The following is a 19231-nucleotide window of genomic DNA, read 5'->3' on the forward strand; positions in this document are numbered from 1 at the left end:
TTTCCGAATATTCTTCAAGGGCAACCTCACACAGAGCACATTGCAATAGCTCAGCTGTATCGTGACATGAGTAACCGTGGCCAGATCTACCTTCTCGAGAAAGGGACACAGCTTGGCACACTAGCTGAAGCTGTGCAAAGACAGCCCCTGGCTACCACCCCCACCTAAGCATCATATGCCCTGTGGCAGAAAGTGCCAGCTCTAGCAGCAAAAGGAGCAGGGCTCCTGGGCTAATTTCTGACAAGGATAACAAGTATTCCTGATCAGCGAATAGACTCATTTCAGGCCAAAGCAAACACTCCTGAACATCTGCCTGCAAAGAGAGCAGAGCTCCCAGGCAAATTTCTAGCATAAAACATAAACCATCCCAGGCAGGTAGCAGCCTCTTTTTCGCTGCCAGCAGGGATGACTCTTCTGAAGAATCTTCTCAGGATGCCGAAGCCCTGCCTTACAAAGCAGCAGTTCTGCTAACCAGCTACAACATCAGCACATATTTCTGTCCTGCACCCGCTTCCAAAATGTCCCTCATAAGTTGTCAGTTGCTCAACTGGACAGCTGATGGTCAGAGGGCAACTCCTCGTTCTCAAGACTAATTCAACAACTGCCAGTTCAGTGTAAATTGGTGGGGCGGGGGGAGGGAAGAGAATATGAGTAAAGGGAGATAAAAACAGCTGGAGGTTTGCCACACCTAGCTTTTAGTTCCAGAATGGAGGAGTGTGTTCACATATTGGCCAAATTTACCCTGAAATCCCTGTGAACTATCAGGGTGCACTTCACACACAATTCGGGTTTTTCATTGTGCATTAGACTGTAGCCTGATTTATATCCGGGGTTAAAAAATCCACTTTTTGCATCTGTTTTTTTAGACAACTTCGAACTTGCAGGAAAATGGCAGTAAAGCCTGCTGTCTGGGAGAGCCCCTGAACCCTGCTTGTATGAGCTGATCTTCAGGTGCAAATGAAGCAACTGTGCATCATTTCTTTTGTTTGCAAAAGGTAGTGGTCACCCCCTTCAGGATTTCTGCCCAGGGGATATGGATTTCCATGTAGCAGAATATACAAATAATGTGTAGGCATTCCATTCCACAAGTTCCTGCCAGCATTCTATACTGGTACTCACTTTGTCTGATAGGAGGGGAGGGTGGTACTGCAGAACTTTGTCCTCCTAAAGAGAAATGGAGAAAGACAATACTGAGATCAGTTCCCTGAATAGCAGGTTCCTAGTGTGGGAGGCGGCATTCTCTCTCTACCCCGCTTTCTTTTTCAAAGGCAACTGCAGTTAAATTGTGAACAGTGATGAAAAGCAATGACAAATAAAGCTAAGGAGGAGAGTCACTCCAAGGCATTTCGTTTGATGAACGTTACACACAACAATTCATCGCCATTATCATGAATTATTTATCAAAGCACCTGTAACTGTACTAGACACTGGACAGAAATAAAACCAAGAGTCTCACAGGCTCAGTCTGCAATAGAGAAATAAATGAAATTAAGCAGGAGGGGAGCTGGAGCAAAAAGGCAAAGCTTCGTATTAGCTAGGGGACTAACAATCAAGCTACACAATAAGGCCATTCACACAATCAGTAACTTGTCCTACCTACCCAGTTTCAGGAGCTGTGTGCACTCCCGACTTCTGATAATCTATGAGGGGGAAACAAGATCGGAGGTGCCGACAGTGAACATCTGCTAAGAAGCAACCGGGCTGGAGGCCTCCCTCCTGCTCAGCAGCTGTGCCCAGCTCCTCAGTTGCTGCTTGGCCCACGATCACGGACAGCACCCCTGACCTTGTTTTTAATCCACAGATAACTGGAAAACAGCAGCAGGCACAGCTTCCGGCATCTCCTACCCTATTCACAATTGTGAGGACAGCCCTATTAAGTTAAATTTTAAGTTTGGCCCTGTAGGAGTCTCTCTCTCTCCTGTCTTGGAGATGCCAGGGAGGGAACTTGGAAACTAGATATTTTTCCTAGAGTGGCTCTTGGACAAGCCCACCATAGATGGTAGTAAGGATAGATGACCATTATCCCATTTACGGATCATACCTTTAATATATCTGACAATGGAGTGTAGTTTAATTTATTTAACTCAGATAATTTTTTGGAGATTTTTACACCCAAATAATTAATTGTTGAAAATTATTTAGATAAGCCCAACATGAACGTATCTTCTCTTTAGGCTTTAGACCTATATTGATACAGATCCATTCTGACTTTTGGTAATTAACTGAGAGCCCAGAAACATCTCTGAAGTCCTGAAGAACTTCTTGAATAATAGGAATGGTCCGTAGAGGATCAGATAGAACCAAGGCTACATCATCTGCAAAGAGACTGATTGTATGTTCCTTATCTGTAATTTTAACCCCTTCATAAATTCATTCTTTCTGATTACCTGGGCTAGTGGTTCCATCGCTAAAACAAATAGTAAAGGGGAAAGAAAAATTCTGAGTTCCAGGAATTAACCCAGATTGAGGCCAAGGACTTACTATATATGTTGCTTGATAACTCTGGTAAATCCTCCTCCTTTAAGCCTACCTTTGTGACCTTAAAGGCTATAAACTTAAAAATAAATAAATTAATATCTGAGGTTCCCAAGAGGCGAAATCCTGCTACCTGTTCCCGCTTCTGTGCTTGTGTAGTGCTGTTGTGGAAGAGACACAGCCCTGCTGCCTATATGGCTCACAGCTTTGGTGAAACCATAAGCCGACCTATGACAGAGACACTTTCATTCCAACTTACCCACATGTAAAATATGACTTGCGTTTGGCTGTTGCTGACCAGTTCTCTGTGGTCTCTGGAACTAAATGCAATGTAATCCTGGAAAATTGACAAGTGAGTGACATGTTAGATCAGTGTTTCTCAAACTTTTTGGAGTCAAGGACCGCTAAATTCTTCGTGCAGAGTTTCAAGGACCGCTACATTCTTCATGCGCAGTTTCCTGGACCAGCAGTTAGTAAAGGGGTTTCAAGTCTGTCTGTCTGTCTATCTGTCTGTCTGTCTGTCAGACTTCTATACTGCACAAAACTTGCATCTCTGGGCAGTTTAGAATGAAAATAATATAAGCATTAAAATAATTAAATTTGGAATCTTTTGCAAACATGGAATATTAGGGGTTCTTAACCTTGGGTCCCTCAGTTAAACTCCCATAACCCCCAACAACAATGGCATTTGGCCACTATGGCTGGGGATTATGGGAGTAGAAGTCCACCAACGTCTGGGTACCCAAGGTTGAGAACCCCTGAATCTAAAAGCCTGGGTGAACAAATTTGTCTCCAGTATGTCTGGAGTGGAGGTGCTTGTGATTACTCAATGGAGAGGGGATGTTGGGCCATTAGAAAAATTCAAAAGCTACATGGGGCCAATGAAAACAACATACAAGCAAGCCCCACTGATGCAAGAGGGAAACAGCGTTCCCTCTCAAGGCGCCTCGACCACAACAGGCAGCTGGGTTTCAATCAACCAACCTTTGGCTGCAAACAATGAGCATGCAAGAACCAGCAGCCCTTCAAGTGGCGCCCACTGCCATACTTTTTCCTCCATGCCCCCGCATCGCATACAGTTTGAAGCTGTAAAGATAGGGAATAAGATAGCTGTAGGAAGATCTCAGCAGCACGTGGAGGCAAGGCACAATAAGGGTCCCACGCCTCCGTGATACTCTTCCTCTTCCGTGCCATGTGCAGAATTGAGTAAGTGAGTGCCTTGATTTCAGTTGGGGGGGGGGGTTGACTCCCAGTCAGGGACCGGCACTCAACCCTTCGGGGACCGGCAGCGGTCCAGGGACCGGTGGTTGAGAAACACTGTGTTAGATCACAGCATACCTTGTCTGGAATTCACTTTGAATGCCCACATCTGATCAGAAATGTCTCACCTGAATGCCAAACTGGGTCTGGAGCTCCACGCTGCAGACAGGCCCTGGTTCAGGTGAGGTCCACCTCCAGACGCAAACTTTCTGAGGCAAAGAAGGAAACCGACAGAGTCACACACCCTGCTGGACTCACTAGAACCATCACAATCCCTCCTGAAGCCTCAACTGGCATCCCTAACCCACACTCCAGTGCCTGTCACAGTCAAGGGTCTCAAGGCAATTGCAAGCCTAAATGTTCAGCTTGTTTTGGAAAAAGGCCAGGGTCCTTTCACTAGTGGGGTCATAAGGAAAAATATGTTGGTACAATACTGCCATCGGCTCACTAGGAAGTAAACTTCCCACCTTCCAATGTTCTGGCTAATGAGTGCAAAGGCACAGAGAGAGCTGCAAGCACTGGGCTTTTATTTTTAAACAGATTACATTAAACAGAATTTTATTAACAATTTAATGCAGTCAAATATATTAGGTTATTCCCATCGCCTGGGCTGGGTCCCCTTATGACAACATTTCTTGGCCTTCCAGGGGTGCTTCTTCTCCATTCCCTGCCAGCTGCAATACAAACTCTTCCCTTGTGCCACTTGATCTCCAGCTTGAGGCTACTCCAGCTGCTTCATCTCTGGCTTGAGGCAACTATACCTCCAGCAGCCAAGCACATACATCTACATGTCTCTCTTACAGAGACTCCAGTGGAGTTATGACCAACCCTTCTTCTTATCCGTTCAGTTGTGTCTGACTCTCGGTCACTCTATGGATCAATGCACTCCATCCCATCCTATCTCGTACAGCTTCCTTTAATTCCACCATGGTCATTCCAGTGTCATTTCTAATAATATCCAGCCACCGAGTACAAGGCCTCTCCCGTCTCCTTCTTCCGCTGATCATTCCCAGCATAATTGTCTTTTTGAGTGAATCAGCTCACATGACAGGACCAAAATACGGTCATGTGGTCTATATCAGGGATTCTCAACGTTGGGTCCCCAGATGTTATTGGACTTCAACTCCCATAATCCCCAGCCGCCTTTGGTTGGGGATTATGGGAGTTGAAGTCCAATAACATCTGGGGATCCAGCGTTGAGAATCCCTGGTCTTTATGGCCATAAATATAAACTTTATGACCAACCCATCATATGGGAAATCCTGAACCATGAGTGTTTATAGCCCAAGACATACAGGATGGGTTGTGCTCCCTGTCCCCACCACTGTCCCTCACAACCCGCCACCCCAAGTTACACAGTAATATAGGAAGCTGCCATATTTTTATTGTTATTATATTCTATTGTTATTTGTTTAAAATATTTATACCCCACCCCTCCAGTGCACTACTGCTCGGGGCGGCTGAGTGAGACCATAGGTCCATCTAGCTCAGTATTGGTTACACAGACTGGCAGTGGCTTCTCCAAGGTTGCAGGCAGGAATCTCTCTCAGCCCTATCTTGGAGATGCTGCCAGGGAGGACACTTGGAACTTAAATGTTCTTCCCAGAGTGGCTCCATCCCCTGAGGGGAATATCTTCCAGTGCTCACACTTCTAGTCTCTCATTGCTATGCAACCAGGGCAGACCCCACTTAGCTAAGGGGACAAATCATGCTTGCTACCACAAGACCAGCTCTCCTCTCCTTGAACATAGGAAGCTGCCATATACTGAGTCAGACCCTTGGTCCATCTAGCTCAGTACTGGCTACACAGACTGGCAGCAGCTTCTCCAAGGTTGCAGGCAGGAATCTCTCTCAGAGCTGTCTTGGAGATGCTGCCAGGGAGGGAACTTGGAACTTAAATGTTCTTCCCAGAGCAGCTCCATCCCCTGAGGGGAATCTCTTCCAGTGCTCATACTTCTAGTCTCCCATTCAAATGCCACCAGGGCGGACCCTGTTAGCTAAGGGGACAAGTCATGCTTGCTACCACCAGACCAGCTCTCCTCTCCTTAGACCAGCTCTCCTCTTCTTAAGAAATGTTGAGAAATGTTGTTTTAGGTGAATTCAACAGAGCAGATATTCCCCTTACTTGCACTTCTCCGGCCCCTATGGTAGCCAAAAACTTTGAATCGTGTGAAATTGCAATGGCACCAACTCCACCTTCTGGGTGACTGTCGAATATCGTGTGCACAGGAACCCTGGAGGACAAAGCATGTGAAGTTGCTGATCAGAGCAGAAGAGCTAATCAGCCAGCTCGATTTTTACCTCAAGCGACAGATACATTCGGGGCCTGATTTCTGTGGATATCACATTAACCACCTGCAAGGGGGAATTCTACTGAACTGTCAGGAGCTCCTGCGGCTAGAACTAAGACTCCCCAGCTCCCTATTCAACTACCCTTGATGGTGAGCCATCAAAGGTATAGACTGGAGCATACCATTTGACAATGATGGGATCCCTAGAATTGCAGTGGTTCTGTCCACCCATCCTGGCCACTGGTTCTCCTCAAAAGGAAGGGCTATAAACACTTCCTGTTCAGGCTAGGACTTCACTTGGGCAAACATAGCTTTTCCTGCCTCTGGGGTCCTCTCTGGTTCTGACTCCTGGCTCCATGTCCCTGCCTCCCGTTTGGTTCCCAGCTCCTGGTTCCCACTTGTCTGCAGACTAGGGCTCAGCTCTGAAAACCTCTGTAAACCAACTTATGCACAGAGGTAATAACAGAAATAAAAATCCTTGTGGGTGATTATTTGGCTCAAGAGCTATATAGCATCACATAATAAAGGAATTAGAAGTGCATAGCAAAGGAAAGGGCGTAGCAAGCTTGGAGAGGGCCCAGGGACAAAAAGTGCAGATGGGCCCGTCACCTTCTTTGGAGAGACCGAAGGGGGAGAACAAAGATCAAACTGTCACACAGCTGGCGGGCCCCCTCTCCTTCAGGGGCCCAGGGACATTTGTCTCCCTTTGGTCAATTATAGTTACACCCCTGGCAATGAATCTGGTTCTAATGGAAACTGAGAATAAAGTCTATCTAGTCTACCATACTGTTTCCAACAATGGTCAGCCAGAAGTTTCCAGGAAGCTCCCAATCAGGGCATAAAGGAGACAATTGCTTCCCAAGGACTGGTGTTTAGAGGTAGACTGCCCGCAAGCATGGGGGTTCCATTTAACTACCACAGCTGTTATTGGCCACTAACAGACCTTATGTCATGGACAGATCCATCCTCTGTGATTCTTTGCTAGCAGAGGAAGAAATTATCTTTGAACAGCAGCTATCAGAAGCTTACGCAGAGTAGCCATCCCAGATGATCACCATGCTCTCAGGACCTCGGTCAGCTGTTGCTATCCACCTCCTGTCTTCGCTTATACAGATGCAAGAAATACAACTTGAGTGACCCTGGGAAGACACAGGAAGGAGGCCTGTGAGAGACGGGTGAAGAGTTTATCGGAGGTGTTGATCAGGCCCCTAAACCTGGAGCCTGATTTGGTTCCTGGTCAAATCAGGCTTGACTGGGAGCAGCCCTCTCCTCACTTTACAGAGTGTCTCACAACAGCCTAAGTGGTGTAGGATTCTCTTTTTAAAAGGTGCTCTTCATAGGAATGCAAGAACTGCTTTACTAAATAAGATGACCATCCAGACCAGCATTCTGTTTCCGACAGGGGCTGGCCAGAGCCCTTGGTAAGCTCATAAGCAAGTTCTCCCCAGCAGCTGTGTCTTTGTCCCATCACTTTCCCATCAAGACCAATGAGAGACCAGGACTAGACGAGATCAAGGAGGACCCCACCACTTGCCTTAGCAGCTACAGAGGCCCAGAGGAGTCGGTGTTAAGTAAAGTAAAGTAAATTAAATGCCCCGATACTGGTCTTGGAAGACTCTCCAATTGCAAAGGTTTCAGAATGGGGTCCTAGATGGACCCCAACTGGTTCCATCTTCCAGCTCTAGACTCTCCTCCACAATCTCATCCCCGAAACAGAGACAGCTCTGTGCCAAAGCTGAGACCAGGAGGCGGATTCAGCATCATTACGAGGCCTCCCATCTCCTGCAAAGCTTCTGAGCCCTACTCAACAGAGGGAATAATGAAGCGCTTTCTCACATCACGTGTACACTCAGGAGCCAACTCAGGTTCATCCCATGTAATGTGTGAAAGTAGCCTTAGCATGTGACAACTAAAAGAATGAGAGATGTCGCTTGGTGAAGCTGGAAACAGGCATTGCCTAGCAAGAATGTGGATCCCAGTACCTGGAGGTGATACTGCTTGTTCCGGAAGATGTCATGGATCACAGCAGTGTGAGAGCAGACATACAGAATGACCCGATACTCTTCATCCAGCAGGTTGAAAACAGGGAGGTTGTGATTGTAGCCAAAGACCCATGTCAAACTCTGAAAGAGAAACAGGCTCATATTCAGACCCAGTGCTAAATTGAAAATCCCAGAATCAAAATTCCACAGCAAGGTCAGCCACATTGTTCAGTCTGTGTATATTATGGAGTCTTTTCAGCCAATCTGCATGATTTTTCCAGTGTTGTGACTTTTATTCAGTTTCCCCCCTCTGGTCATGGCACAATTAGGTATGCAGATTGCTAAAGCTCCGTCCCCTGTCAAATTAAAATCTTTTCAACTCCTCTGGATTCCAAGATTTCAGCAGGCTTGGCCTGCACAGTACATCATTGTGAAATGTATATTTCACGACAATGAGGTCTAGAAAGCTATTTCTTAAATATATCTACCCATAGTACAATATTATAAGCTTCTATCATATTCCCATAGTTGTATTCAGAAGTGCACCTAAGTAATTTTGGAGCCTGGACCTAAAGGCCTTTGGAGCCCCCCCCCCCTGCATATTAAGCATCATCATGCTTGGCTGGGCGACCACACCATCTGGGACAGACTAAAGAGGATTTGAGGCTCTGCTGGGGCTGTGGAGGCCCTGGACTACAGCCCAGAATTCCAGGGGTAAGCTTGCCTCTGGTTGTATTTTTGTGGGTATAACATACTCACCAGTGGGTGTGTTGAGAGTAGTTTGCTCTTCTCTTCAAACATCATGCCCGGGAGGGCAGAGGATACCACAGACTGTTCCTCAGCTGGAGCTGTGTCGCTGGCAGCGGTTATGGTTTTGGAGAGTCCTTCCTCTTCTTGGGCGCCTTCCTTGGATTCCCTGCTGGGAGCCTCTTCCCCACTTCTGCGAGCAATCTCATCGTCTTCGGTGGCCAAGTGTCCTCTCGTGACGGAACTGTCTGGAGAATCTCTGTCCCTGGCACTTGCAGGTGACCCCAAAGACATCTCTTTGGGGCTTCCTTCAGGACTCTCCTGTCTCACAATCCTTTCTCTGCTTATGGAGCGATGCTCTTTCTCTGCAGCTTGGGCTCTGATTTCTGTTTCGGGTGGTTGTGTTCTCTCTGGGGTTTTCCTAAAGCTTGCTTTCCCAATTCTGCCTTCCTGTCTACCTTCCTCTCCCTCGGATGCAATACTACTTCTTTGACTTTCTCTCTCTCGTTCACTTGCTTTTTCTTCAGGATGTTCAATCCTCAAGATGTTTTCTCTTGAGTGACTCCACTCTTCTCCCCTTCTTGAAGTTTTATGTGTAATATCTATTGGTGATTTATCCTCTTGTGCTGAGATCCAGGCCTCTTCTTTCTCCTGTAAAGATATTTAATCAACATCAACTGTAGTTGCCTTAAAGACAAGGTTTTTGCAGAGTTTGGTACTCCTTATCTTTGGATAGCATAGTCACAGTTTTGAAAGCTGACTTCAAAACAAAGTCTCCACTTGGGAGAAAACATTGTTGTGGATAGACAAATGCCAGATAGCCTTCAACATTTCACAAATAAATAAGAACAGCCCTGCTGGATCAGGTTCAAAGACGATATAGTCCAGCACCCTGTTTCACACAGTGGCCCATCAGATGGCTCTGAGAAGCCCACAGGCAAGAGCTGGGGGCATGCCGCCTCTCCTGCTGTTGCTACCTGTATTTAGAGGCATCTTGCCTCTGAGGCTGGAGGTGGCCTATAACCACCGGACAAGTAGCCATTGATAGACCTGTCCTCCATGACTTTGTCTAACCCCCTTTTAAATCCAAGCTAGTAGCCATCACAGCCACTCTGTGGCAGAGAATTCCATAGCTTAATTATGCGCTGTGGGAAAAAGTACTTCCTTTTGTTGGTCCTAAATTTTCCAGCCTTAATTTTCATGGGATGATCCTGGTTCTAGTGTTGTGAGAGAGGGAGAAAATTTTCTTCCTGTCCACTCTTTCTACTCCATGCATAACTGTATACACCTCTATCATGTCTCCGCATTGTTGCCTCTTTTCCAAACTAAAGATTCCCAGATACTGTAGCCTTGCCTCATAAGGAAGCTGCTGCAGGCCCCGATCATCTTGGTTAGGTTACCATATTCTGCACCTTCTCCAGGTGCAAAAATGCACCTTTTCCAGTTCTACAATGTCCTCTTTTTAAGATATGGTGACCAGAAATATAGGAACATGTTTATCACCCCTAGTTTAATAACAAAGCTAACTGCCTGAGACATTGCCCACCCTTGCTCATAGGAATATAGGAAGCTGCCATATACTGAGTCAGACCATTGGTCTATCTAGCTCAGTATTGTCTACACAGACTGGCAGCAGCTTCTCCAAAGTTGCAAGCAGGAATCTCCAGGGAAGGAACTTGGAACCTTCTGCATGCAAGCATACAGATGCCCTTCCCAGAGCGGCTCCATCCCCTAAGTGGAATATCTTACAGTGCTCACACATGTTGTCTGCCACTCATATACAACCAGGGTGGTTTAGCAAAGCAAAGGGGACAAGTCATGCTTGCTGCCAAAAGACCAGCTCTCCTCCCATGTGGAAGGGAGGATAATACCCCATCTTTAGTGTGGTATTATTATTATTACTAATTTAAATTGGAACATAAATAAAAAGCTTTTTAAGCATTACACATCACTGGAGATTCTACTCTGCCTATTATTTTCATTTACTCTGCAATAATTCTGTCTCCCACTAATGAAAAAGCCAACAGGGTGATTGTGCTGTGGGTTAACAATATACTAGAAAAAACTAATTGTCTTATCATTATGTTAAATATATATCTCCAGCCCTGATCCCTGGAAATCCTACTTACCTAAACATCTAAGATGTAACCAGGCATAGCTCAAACATTTTCTACGCAGCCATAAGGACTAGAACCTTACTGTTTCATTTAAATGAAAGCTGAGATTCCTGGGATGCTGGATTCTATGCCCAACTTCAGAACACCAGCCAAGACTGTTTGTTTGTGTAACTACAGAATCTTAGAATCCTAGAATGTTAGCACTGGAAGGGACCCTGCCTGGAAGCCTTCTGGTGGGATAACTCTGTGGACTACTGAACTGCCACTGGCCATTTTATCAGGTGGATACTTACTGTGGGTAAACCCACTGCAGCAGCATCTTCAGACATTTCCAGGGGGCCTGGAGAAGTGACGGTTTCCACCAGGAGAGTCTCTTGTAGGGCTGACGCGGGATGCTCTTCATCTTTTGTTCTTTCCAGGGGATCCTGGAGGCCCTCTTTGCTTGGCACTATGTGAGCCTGGCTGGGCAATTCCACCTCCTCTAGAGTCATTGCTGCACCCTGTGCCTCTTCTTCACTTGGTGCCTCAGCAACTGGTTCTGGCCATTTTGTCCCTTGAGGGGCTTCTGCTGGTTCCTCCAAAGGGGCTTCCTGGGCGCCACCATTTCTCTCCTCTAGTTTCTCAGGAGGGCCTCCCTGGGCATCTCTGTCCACTGGCTCTTCCGGAGGGCCTTCCTGGGCTCCTTCACTTTTGTCTGCTGGTTCCTCTGGGGGGCCTTCCAGGGCTGCTCTGTCCACTGGTCCTTCTGGAGGGCTTTCCTGGGCTCCACCATTTCTCTCCTCTGGTTCCTCTGGAGGGCCTTCCTGGGCATCTCTGTCCACTGGTTCTTCCGGAGACATTTCATGGGCTCCTCCACTTCTGCCTGCTGCATCCTCTGGAGGGTCGTCTTCACTCCTGCCCACCAGTTTCTCCGGAGGGCCTTCATTCCCTCCTTCATTCATCCTCTTCTGAGCTTCCCTACAAATAGGTCTCTGAGAAACAGGGTTTAAATAATACGAATTACAAGAGCGTCACACGACGTTTCCATGACGCAGGGAGGCACCATCAATCTGGGGAATAGCTACGTGTTATTTCTTAGCTCCCTTTATATAGCCCACTTTCCAGCCCAATCATCTCCCAGGACTAAAATGCCCCCCAAAGGCACGACGCCAAGAAAGACACGGTGGGCTTCGGGCCTGTGAAGGCCGATGCGGCACTCCAGGCTCCTGCGCTAGGCTTCCAGATGCCACCAGATGCTTGGCGATGTTTGCTGCCCACATATGAGACCTTCTGGAGTGTGGGGTTTGGCATTTGAACGGGCAGCAAAATTGCACAGCATGCGTACTTCTACAAAGTTTGAACTAGCAGGACAAACACATTGAACTAGCAGGACAAACACACACACACAGCTCTGTGTGTGTGTGTGTGAACTTGATATCACACACACACACACACACATTTTGTCTTCCCTCCTATCTGGGGCATCCCAAACCCTTGCTCCCTCACAGCCCTGGCCCTGTCAAAGAGGTCCCCCCTTTATCCAAACTCACCTGCCAGGCTTCAACCGAGCGGCCTTGTTGGGAGGCCGGCTTTTTTGTTTGCCTCAGATCCTGTTCCCATAGCAACCAGCAGCTGCTAGCCTGGCGACAGGCCGCAAAGCCGCCCCCAGGCAGACACACTGTGGCTGCAAGCCTAGGCGCATGTACCTAGGAGAAAGCCTGCCCAAGCCTAGGGTGGCCCACATTTCATTGCCAGAATGAGGGACACAAGTTGGGGGGGGGGGCTGGGGGGGCCAGGTGTTGTATGCAGTGGTAACCAAGAGCCTGTCATTGACCTAAATATATACACATATACATACACACACTTGCATTATATGCTATTGAATAATGCCAACGTTGTTATTTAGAACCCGGATTCTCAACGTTGGGTCCCCCGATGTGATTGTACTTCAACTCCCATAATCCCCAACCAAAGGCCACTGGGGCTGGCGATTATGGGAGTTGAAGTCCAATCCCATCTGGGTGGGGACCCAAGGTTGAGCATCCCTGATTTAAAACATATTCGAGTTATACCACTTTTCAACCCCAAACTTCTCAAAACAAGAAGCTGCTCACCTCGCCGCCAAAATGAGGGACGAATGCTGTCCCTCTAGGGACCAACATTTCATCCCTGAAATGAGGGGCAGTTGGCAACCCTACGCCGAACACAAGGGAACTGGCTTCTGAGTAAACCAAAGGAAGGCCTGGCATAGGATTGCACCATGCGTTGTAGACTGCCTGGGCCATCTTTTCCCCTAGACATAAGAAATTAAGCCATGGCCCAACCTGTCCCCCCCAAAAGCCACTCTAGTCACTACACCACGCTGGCTCTTTTTATTCACTCTGCCTCAACGGAGCTTGCACAACATAAGCAGCGACGCCAGGCCCATTTTATTTTCACAATAAGCCTATGCTGAGAGACGTGGCTGGCCCTTGATCACCTCCGTGAGCTCTAATTTTATTCAGACATTACACTGTACATGCTTATATGTGTGTGTGTGTACACATGTACATGTTGAGTGAATGACTGCATATGTGTTCACTTAAAAAACTGGGTATAAGCCCCCTAATGGCATAGCGGGGAAGTAACTTGCCTAGGGAACAAGAGGTTGCTGGTTCGAATCCCTGCTGGTGTGTTTCCCAGAATATGGGGAACTACTATATCGGGCAGCAGTGACATAGGGAGATGCTGAAAGGCATCATCTCATACTGCACAGGAGATGGCAATGGTCAACCCCTCCTGTATTCTACTAAAGAAAACCACAGGGCTCTGTGGGCGCCAGGAGTCGAAACCGACTCGACGGCACAACTTTACCTTTATAATGCCCATAAATGTAGAACAGACAGGAAGTGTATGACTGTATGTGCATTAAATGTAATGTGTTGACTACTCACTCTCATAATCCTTGGGATTGCAGGGATAAACTATGGGCTGGATTAAAACCCTGAGTTGACAGTTACCATTCAAAAAAAATCTGTAAGCAGGAGTGAGAAAGATTTCTGACCCCAAAAAGCTGCTGCTAGTCAGAGCAGACAGTTCTGGGTTAGATGGACCAATAATCTGTCTCCCTGTTAAAACAGTATCATATGTTCCGTAAAAAGAAATGGAAACATATATAATCTAAAATGGTAGCATAGCTTTTTAAAAAGTAGATTTAGTAATTAAGTTTCACACCAATAATGATGTATTATGATTTTGAAGATATAAGGATTTGCTGTTGATGGAACTAAAGAAGTGTTTATTCTAACTGCAATTCTGATACCAGGATGGGTGGAACCAAAAAAGTGAAAATATTGTTTAGTACAGTACATATGTTTCTAAATCTTAAAAGTTTATTCAGAATGGCTTCATTGTAACGAAAATACAAAATACAATGTCAACCAACATTCTGGCACACTTCAGAGATGTGAAAGTGAGTACTACAAGGTGTCAACCATAAAGAAAAACAAACCAACTTCTATTGGCAAGTGCCCTAATAAACAGAAAAGAAGAAGAAGAGCCTAGGATAAATAGCCAAAAACCAAAATAAAGTTACAACCCTCACTGCCCATGTTTATACATGGTGTGAATGACGTGAGAGGAGGGCAAAGAAATCCGATGAATTGACATTTCCAAACTGTAACTGTGAGCCAGCAGTCAGAACTTCAGCAGTAGACACTGCAGCCTTCAAATTCAATTTTCCATGTTCTAGCTTATTCGGGGAGAGGAAGGTGTTCAGTCCAGGCTTGAAATGCCGTTGGGATTTCAAATCATTGGGAGATTTGCTGGAGGAAGTCATCTTTGCAAAGGGAGTATATTGCAGCTTGGGGGAAAAAGAAGAGAGGAAGATATTGATCCTCTTTGATGATGATTCGCTTATAAATCCACCTTTCATTCCTCATAGAAATGCAAGGCAAACACCAAGAACATGAATGCACAAAACCAATAAAATAAAGATGTTAAACACACAGCCACTGGGAGAGAAAAAGAGTGGAACGATTATGCGTCAGCTGCCAGCCAGCTTGGCAGCTTAACATACAACCCTACCCGCCATGTGCAATGCTGGGACCAACAAGGTTCTGCCAGTGTGCTTATAATTTATCTGATATGGCTGCTTCATGGGATCAGGCACTGGCAGAATTTACTGTCACATTACCGTGTGGCTAGGGGCTTGGTGAAATAGCCCTCAAGTAAGAAACAGCTCCCATTGAAGTGGGAATCTTCAATATAGTACAGTGACAGATGAGTCATGGTAGGAATTACACACCTTTTTCTAACATCTTCCTGCTAATGATATTCACAACATTTACACACATTGAAGGGAGAAGTAAGAACTCTAAGCATTGTTAATGACACAGTTCAGAATCAAGGGGTGGAAGCTGAATGAAGATTATTGACGGAAATGGTGTGGACTTTGGTACAAGAGGTAGTTTGGGGAATTCTTACCCTAGAAGCCCTTTCCCGGACCAGCGTCTAGGTGTGAGGCCAAGGTGCAGTTCTTCCCCTCTACGGATGACGGTTACACTTAAGGGTTTCTGGAAAATCACAACACAGAGTCCTGACTGTCTTGCAATGTTAGCTTTGTTAACTTAATACAGCTGTGAAACAACCTTGGAGCAACCAAGGCAGCTGTGGATGTGAGAGAGGATGGCTAACGATCCTCTTTCTGTCCTGCTTGCCAGCTTAAAATGAAAGACCTACCAGTGAGAAAGGTAGAGCTGCCTTAATGACTCAGTGGTGCAGAGCAGAATATTTACAAGCATCATATAGACATAACCAAACCACGCCGGAGAAGGTGCTTACCCCTTCACTGTGCTGCAGCACTGTGACAATGTTCTGTAGCGACTGGAAGTTGCGAGTGTTCACAGAGCCAAACTCAACTATCTCATCGTCAACCTGCAAGCCCTTCAGAGAAAACCAGAAGTCACATGGACCTTGGGTTAGCCACAGGAAAGAAGTAGTCAGTAGCAGGTGATCACAGGCTTATAAAAGCCAGACTCACACACAGGGCCCAACTTCCAAGTTGATTTGGACACCATTCTCCAGTCCCTCCTCCCCAGGGCAACAGTGAGAGCTGCCTGTAGAAAACAGTGGAGGAATCCATACTTCTAGCATAGCTGCAGTGTGTGAACCGCAAACCCAAAAGCTGCAAAGACAGGAGCTCAAGCTCCAATTCAGGTCATCTGTCATAAAAATGACAGTTTTTAAAAATTAGTTTCGTGGTTTAAACATAAAGGTAAAGTGTGCCGTCAAGTTGATTTCGACTCCTGGTGCCCACAGAGCGCTGAGGTTGTCTTTGGTAGAATACAGGAGGGGTTGACCATTGCCTCCTCCCACGCAGTATGAAATGATGACGCCTTTCAGCACCTTCCTAGATCGCTGCTGCCCATTATAGTACCAGCAGGGATTCGAACCGGCAACCTTCTGCTTGTTAGCCAAGCATTTCCCTGCTGTGCCATTTAAGGTGACGGTTTAAACATCCGACCTGCCAATTTCTCCATTGTTGTCTACGGGTCACTCTCCCATCCACTCCAGGGGAGACAAAAAGAAAAGCATCCCACTTTGGGGAGGGGCTGTAGCTTAGTGCTCAAGCTTGGCATGCAGACAGTTCCCAGCTCAATTCCTGGCATCTCCGGGTAAGGTTGGGGGGGGAAAACATTCTCTGTCTGCTGCCAGTCAGCATAGACATAAGAAAAGGCCAGCAGGGTCAGGCTAAAGGCCGATCAGTCCGGCAACCTGCTTCACACAGCGGCCAACGAGGTACATCTGGAAATCCTGCCAGGGGTGGGGGGGCAGCTGCCCTTTCCTGTTGGTATTCCCCAGCACCTGGTGTTCAGAGGCGTCCCTCCTCTTATCCTGATGGAATCACTGGACAGTATTGAGCTCTTTGAGCCAACTGTCCGGCCCAGTCTAAAACATATACATGTACAGGAATCGAGAGGGGTAAAGGTCCAAATGGAAGTACTTGCCGAGATACTTGCTGGAGACCCTGGGGTGACAGCGTTCACTCTGGCGAAAGGCTGAGGCAAGGCCTGGCTCTGACTCCTGGCCTCGACTTGCGCTTCTGCCTCATCCCTTTCCCGCTTCTCCTTCTCCCGGGCATGCAACTGATGGAGAGCTTGTTCCACCTGATGCATCAATGCCTTGTGATCATTCTGCAAACCTACAGGTAAAAAGAACCCAGAGTCTACAAGCTAGTCATCCGAAACAGCATTGCTTTTTTCCATCTCTCCCCCACTGCAAGGAAACAATTATATTGAGGACTAGCTGCTTACAGATTATGTTGTGTCTTGCCGTCCGAACCTGGTAGATATCAACATCGGCACGGGGATAACCTTCAACATCCACCAGTGGCTCATTCATCCCAACACCTTTTTGCTGCAAGGAGGAAAAAACAACACCACACATATTGCCTTTTTGAGACCTTTTCTAAAGCGGACATATAGGATCTTGTTTTTAAATTGATACACTAAAGTAGCAGGCTGTTAAGGGTTCTGTAATCCAACACACTGCTAATAAGAGAGAGACCCAATGTTATCTCATAGATGTACTTTTCTGTTCATATGTATCTCCGAAGTGGTCTTTTGCTTTCCTTGCTATTTGATTCTTTTAAGGGGAGATGCTGGGAATTGAAACAGAGACCTGTATACAAAAGAGAAAAGCACTCAGCCACTGAGCTAGTCTTTATCAAATCGTTATTCAAACCCCTTTGACAAAGCACAACTACCTTACACCTCTGTGGTGGCTGACCCAAGAAGCATACGGACAAATGCACCTGCAAGAAGCTACAATTTCAGATGTAAGATATAAAAGGAAGGAGCAGCCAATCACCCAGAGGGTGTCTCACTCTTCAAGCATACAGTACTTGCTTTCTGCAGTGACGCAACACACTGATATAAAATAAATTTAATCCAGATTAATTTCTTGCAGCAAACCCCCATTTCTCATCAATACTGCAAGCCACCAGCATATAAGGAGTAGCTAGGGGTCGTTAACATCCAACTCTCTTTCAACACACATGGAATACACAGTAGTCTTTATGCTTTTGAGTTCAGGACTGGTAGTTATTCCGGATTCAACACTAAACTAAGTTGAGCCTCACCTTATATGAGCAAAGCAGTAACGTCAGAGTTATAGACCAGGCCTGCTCAACTGTGGCCCCCCAGCTGTTTTTTTAGACTAAAGGTAAAGTGTGCCGTCAAGTCAATTTCAACTCCTGGCACCCACAGAGCCCTGTGGTTGTCTTTGGTAGAATACAGGAGGAGGAGTTGACCATTGCCTCCTCCCGCTCAGTATGAGATGATGCTTTTCAGCATCTCCCTATATCGCTGCTGCCCGATATAGGTGTTCCCCATAGTCTGGGAAATAATCATACCAGTGGGGATTCAAACCGGCAACCTTCTGCTTGTAATCCCCAACCACAGTGGCCAACAGGAGGGATCATGGGAGTTGTAGGCCAATATCTGCAGGAGGCCAAAGCTGAGCAGGCCCTGTTATAGACCATCGCAATAACAGCCAAGGCTATAATCCAGCGTTTACTCCCGAGTAAGTCCTATCGACTGCAACGGGATTTACTCCTGAGTAAACGGGCACAGGACGGTACTGCAAGCCAGACTGCTTTCCATATATAGAGAGCACCCAACAAAAAGCCACTCCGCTTCAAGAATATAAACCAGAACAGCCTGCAACAAGCTAAGGAGGGGGTTTTTTTGCAGCTGCTGCTCGCACACAGACTGCTATAGGCCATGGAGGAGTCTGCAAATATCTCGACAAGCTGCTGAGTCACAGCCCGAGGAACCTTTGCCTGCGCACAGTCCTACATTCGCCATGCCAACCAGCCCTCCGCCCCGCAGGGCACTTACGTCCTCCAGAACCGCATAGTACGCTTTGATCTGGGCTTCAATTTCATCCTTCTTCTTCAGCAGTTGCTGCACGTCGCTCACAGTCAATGCTGTAGGGCCTGGATCTTGCTGGGACATCACTGGGGGTTCGAAAACGCGCAATCCAAAAACAGAGAAAGAAAAATCTAGGTATTTCTGCAAACAGCAACTACGGAAAGCAGGGAGAGCCAAAACACTTCCTCCGCGGCCGGAAAAACGACAAGCCCCGCTTCCAAGCGGTAGGTTACGACGAAGAGGCGGCGACGGTGAGGGAAGGGGCGGGGCTATGCCCCTGGGCGCCAGAGGAATGGGGCGGAGACAGTGATCGTATATAGGAACATAGGAAGCTGCCATATACTGAGTCAGACCACTGGTCTATCTAGCTCAGTATTGTCTTCACAGACTGGCAGCGATTAAAACATTTAAAAAAAAAACCCACATCAAATGTAGGTTGATCTGTAGAAGATTAAGTACATGTTGAT

General features: G+C 46.7%; 2 protein-coding genes across 3 annotated transcripts in view; both read right to left on the reverse strand.

Moving 5' to 3' along the window:
• CFAP251 (cilia and flagella associated protein 251) overlaps window positions 1-13151 on the reverse strand; it is a 30835-nt gene extending 17684 nt beyond the window's left edge. Inside the window, exons 1-9 of one of the 2 annotated variants that reach the window (XM_053280166.1) lie at window positions 12966-13151; window positions 11166-11843; window positions 8768-9406; window positions 8009-8149; window positions 7056-7165; window positions 5861-5969; window positions 3864-3944; window positions 2735-2812; window positions 1120-1164 (exon numbers count right to left, since the gene is read on the reverse strand). In XM_053280166.1, the coding sequence (XP_053136141.1) occupies window positions 1120-1164; window positions 2735-2812; window positions 3864-3944; window positions 5861-5969; window positions 7056-7165; window positions 8009-8149; window positions 8768-9406; window positions 11166-11843; window positions 12966-13136 (2052 nt within the window). In that variant the 5' untranslated portion in view covers window positions 13137-13151. Of the gene's footprint in view, window positions 1-1119; window positions 1165-2734; window positions 2813-3863; window positions 3945-5860; window positions 5970-7055; window positions 7166-8008; window positions 8150-8767; window positions 9407-11165; window positions 11844-12401; window positions 12559-12965 lie in introns of those variants that run through there. The other variant, XM_053280167.1, reaches the window with a different exon arrangement.
• A 1049-nt stretch (window positions 13152-14200) lies between these two features.
• Window positions 14201-19005, reverse strand: PSMD9 (proteasome 26S subunit, non-ATPase 9). The gene is made up of 6 exons (XM_053280184.1): window positions 18732-19005; window positions 17145-17247; window positions 16839-17032; window positions 15673-15774; window positions 15316-15404; window positions 14201-14692 (listed from the first exon to the last, which is right to left on the reverse strand). The coding sequence occupies exons 1-6, from the start codon at window positions 18846-18848 to the stop codon at window positions 14665-14667; spliced, it is 633 nt and encodes a 210-aa protein (XP_053136159.1). The 5' UTR covers window positions 18849-19005; the 3' UTR covers window positions 14201-14664.
• Window positions 19006-19231: the final 226 nt, after the last annotated feature.

This window comes from Hemicordylus capensis, chromosome 15, assembly GCF_027244095.1.
Source record: "Hemicordylus capensis ecotype Gifberg chromosome 15, rHemCap1.1.pri, whole genome shotgun sequence".
Classification (NCBI taxonomy): Eukaryota; Metazoa; Chordata; class Lepidosauria; order Squamata; family Cordylidae; genus Hemicordylus; species Hemicordylus capensis.

Excerpts from the sequence above, each read along its gene's own strand:
- PSMD9 (XM_053280184.1), bottom strand. The coding sequence starts at position 18,848 with ATGTCCCAGCAAGATCCAGGCCCTACAGCATTGACTGTGAGCGACGTG. Across the intron at positions 17,248-18,731 it reads ACTATGCGGTTCTGGAGGAC|CAAAAAGGTGTTGGGATGAA; the intron begins GTAAGTGCCCTG and ends TCCTCCTTGCAG. Across the intron at positions 17,033-17,144 it reads GGCAAGACACAACATAATCT|GTTTGCAGAATGATCACAAG; the intron begins GTAAGCAGCTAG and ends TTTTACCTGTAG.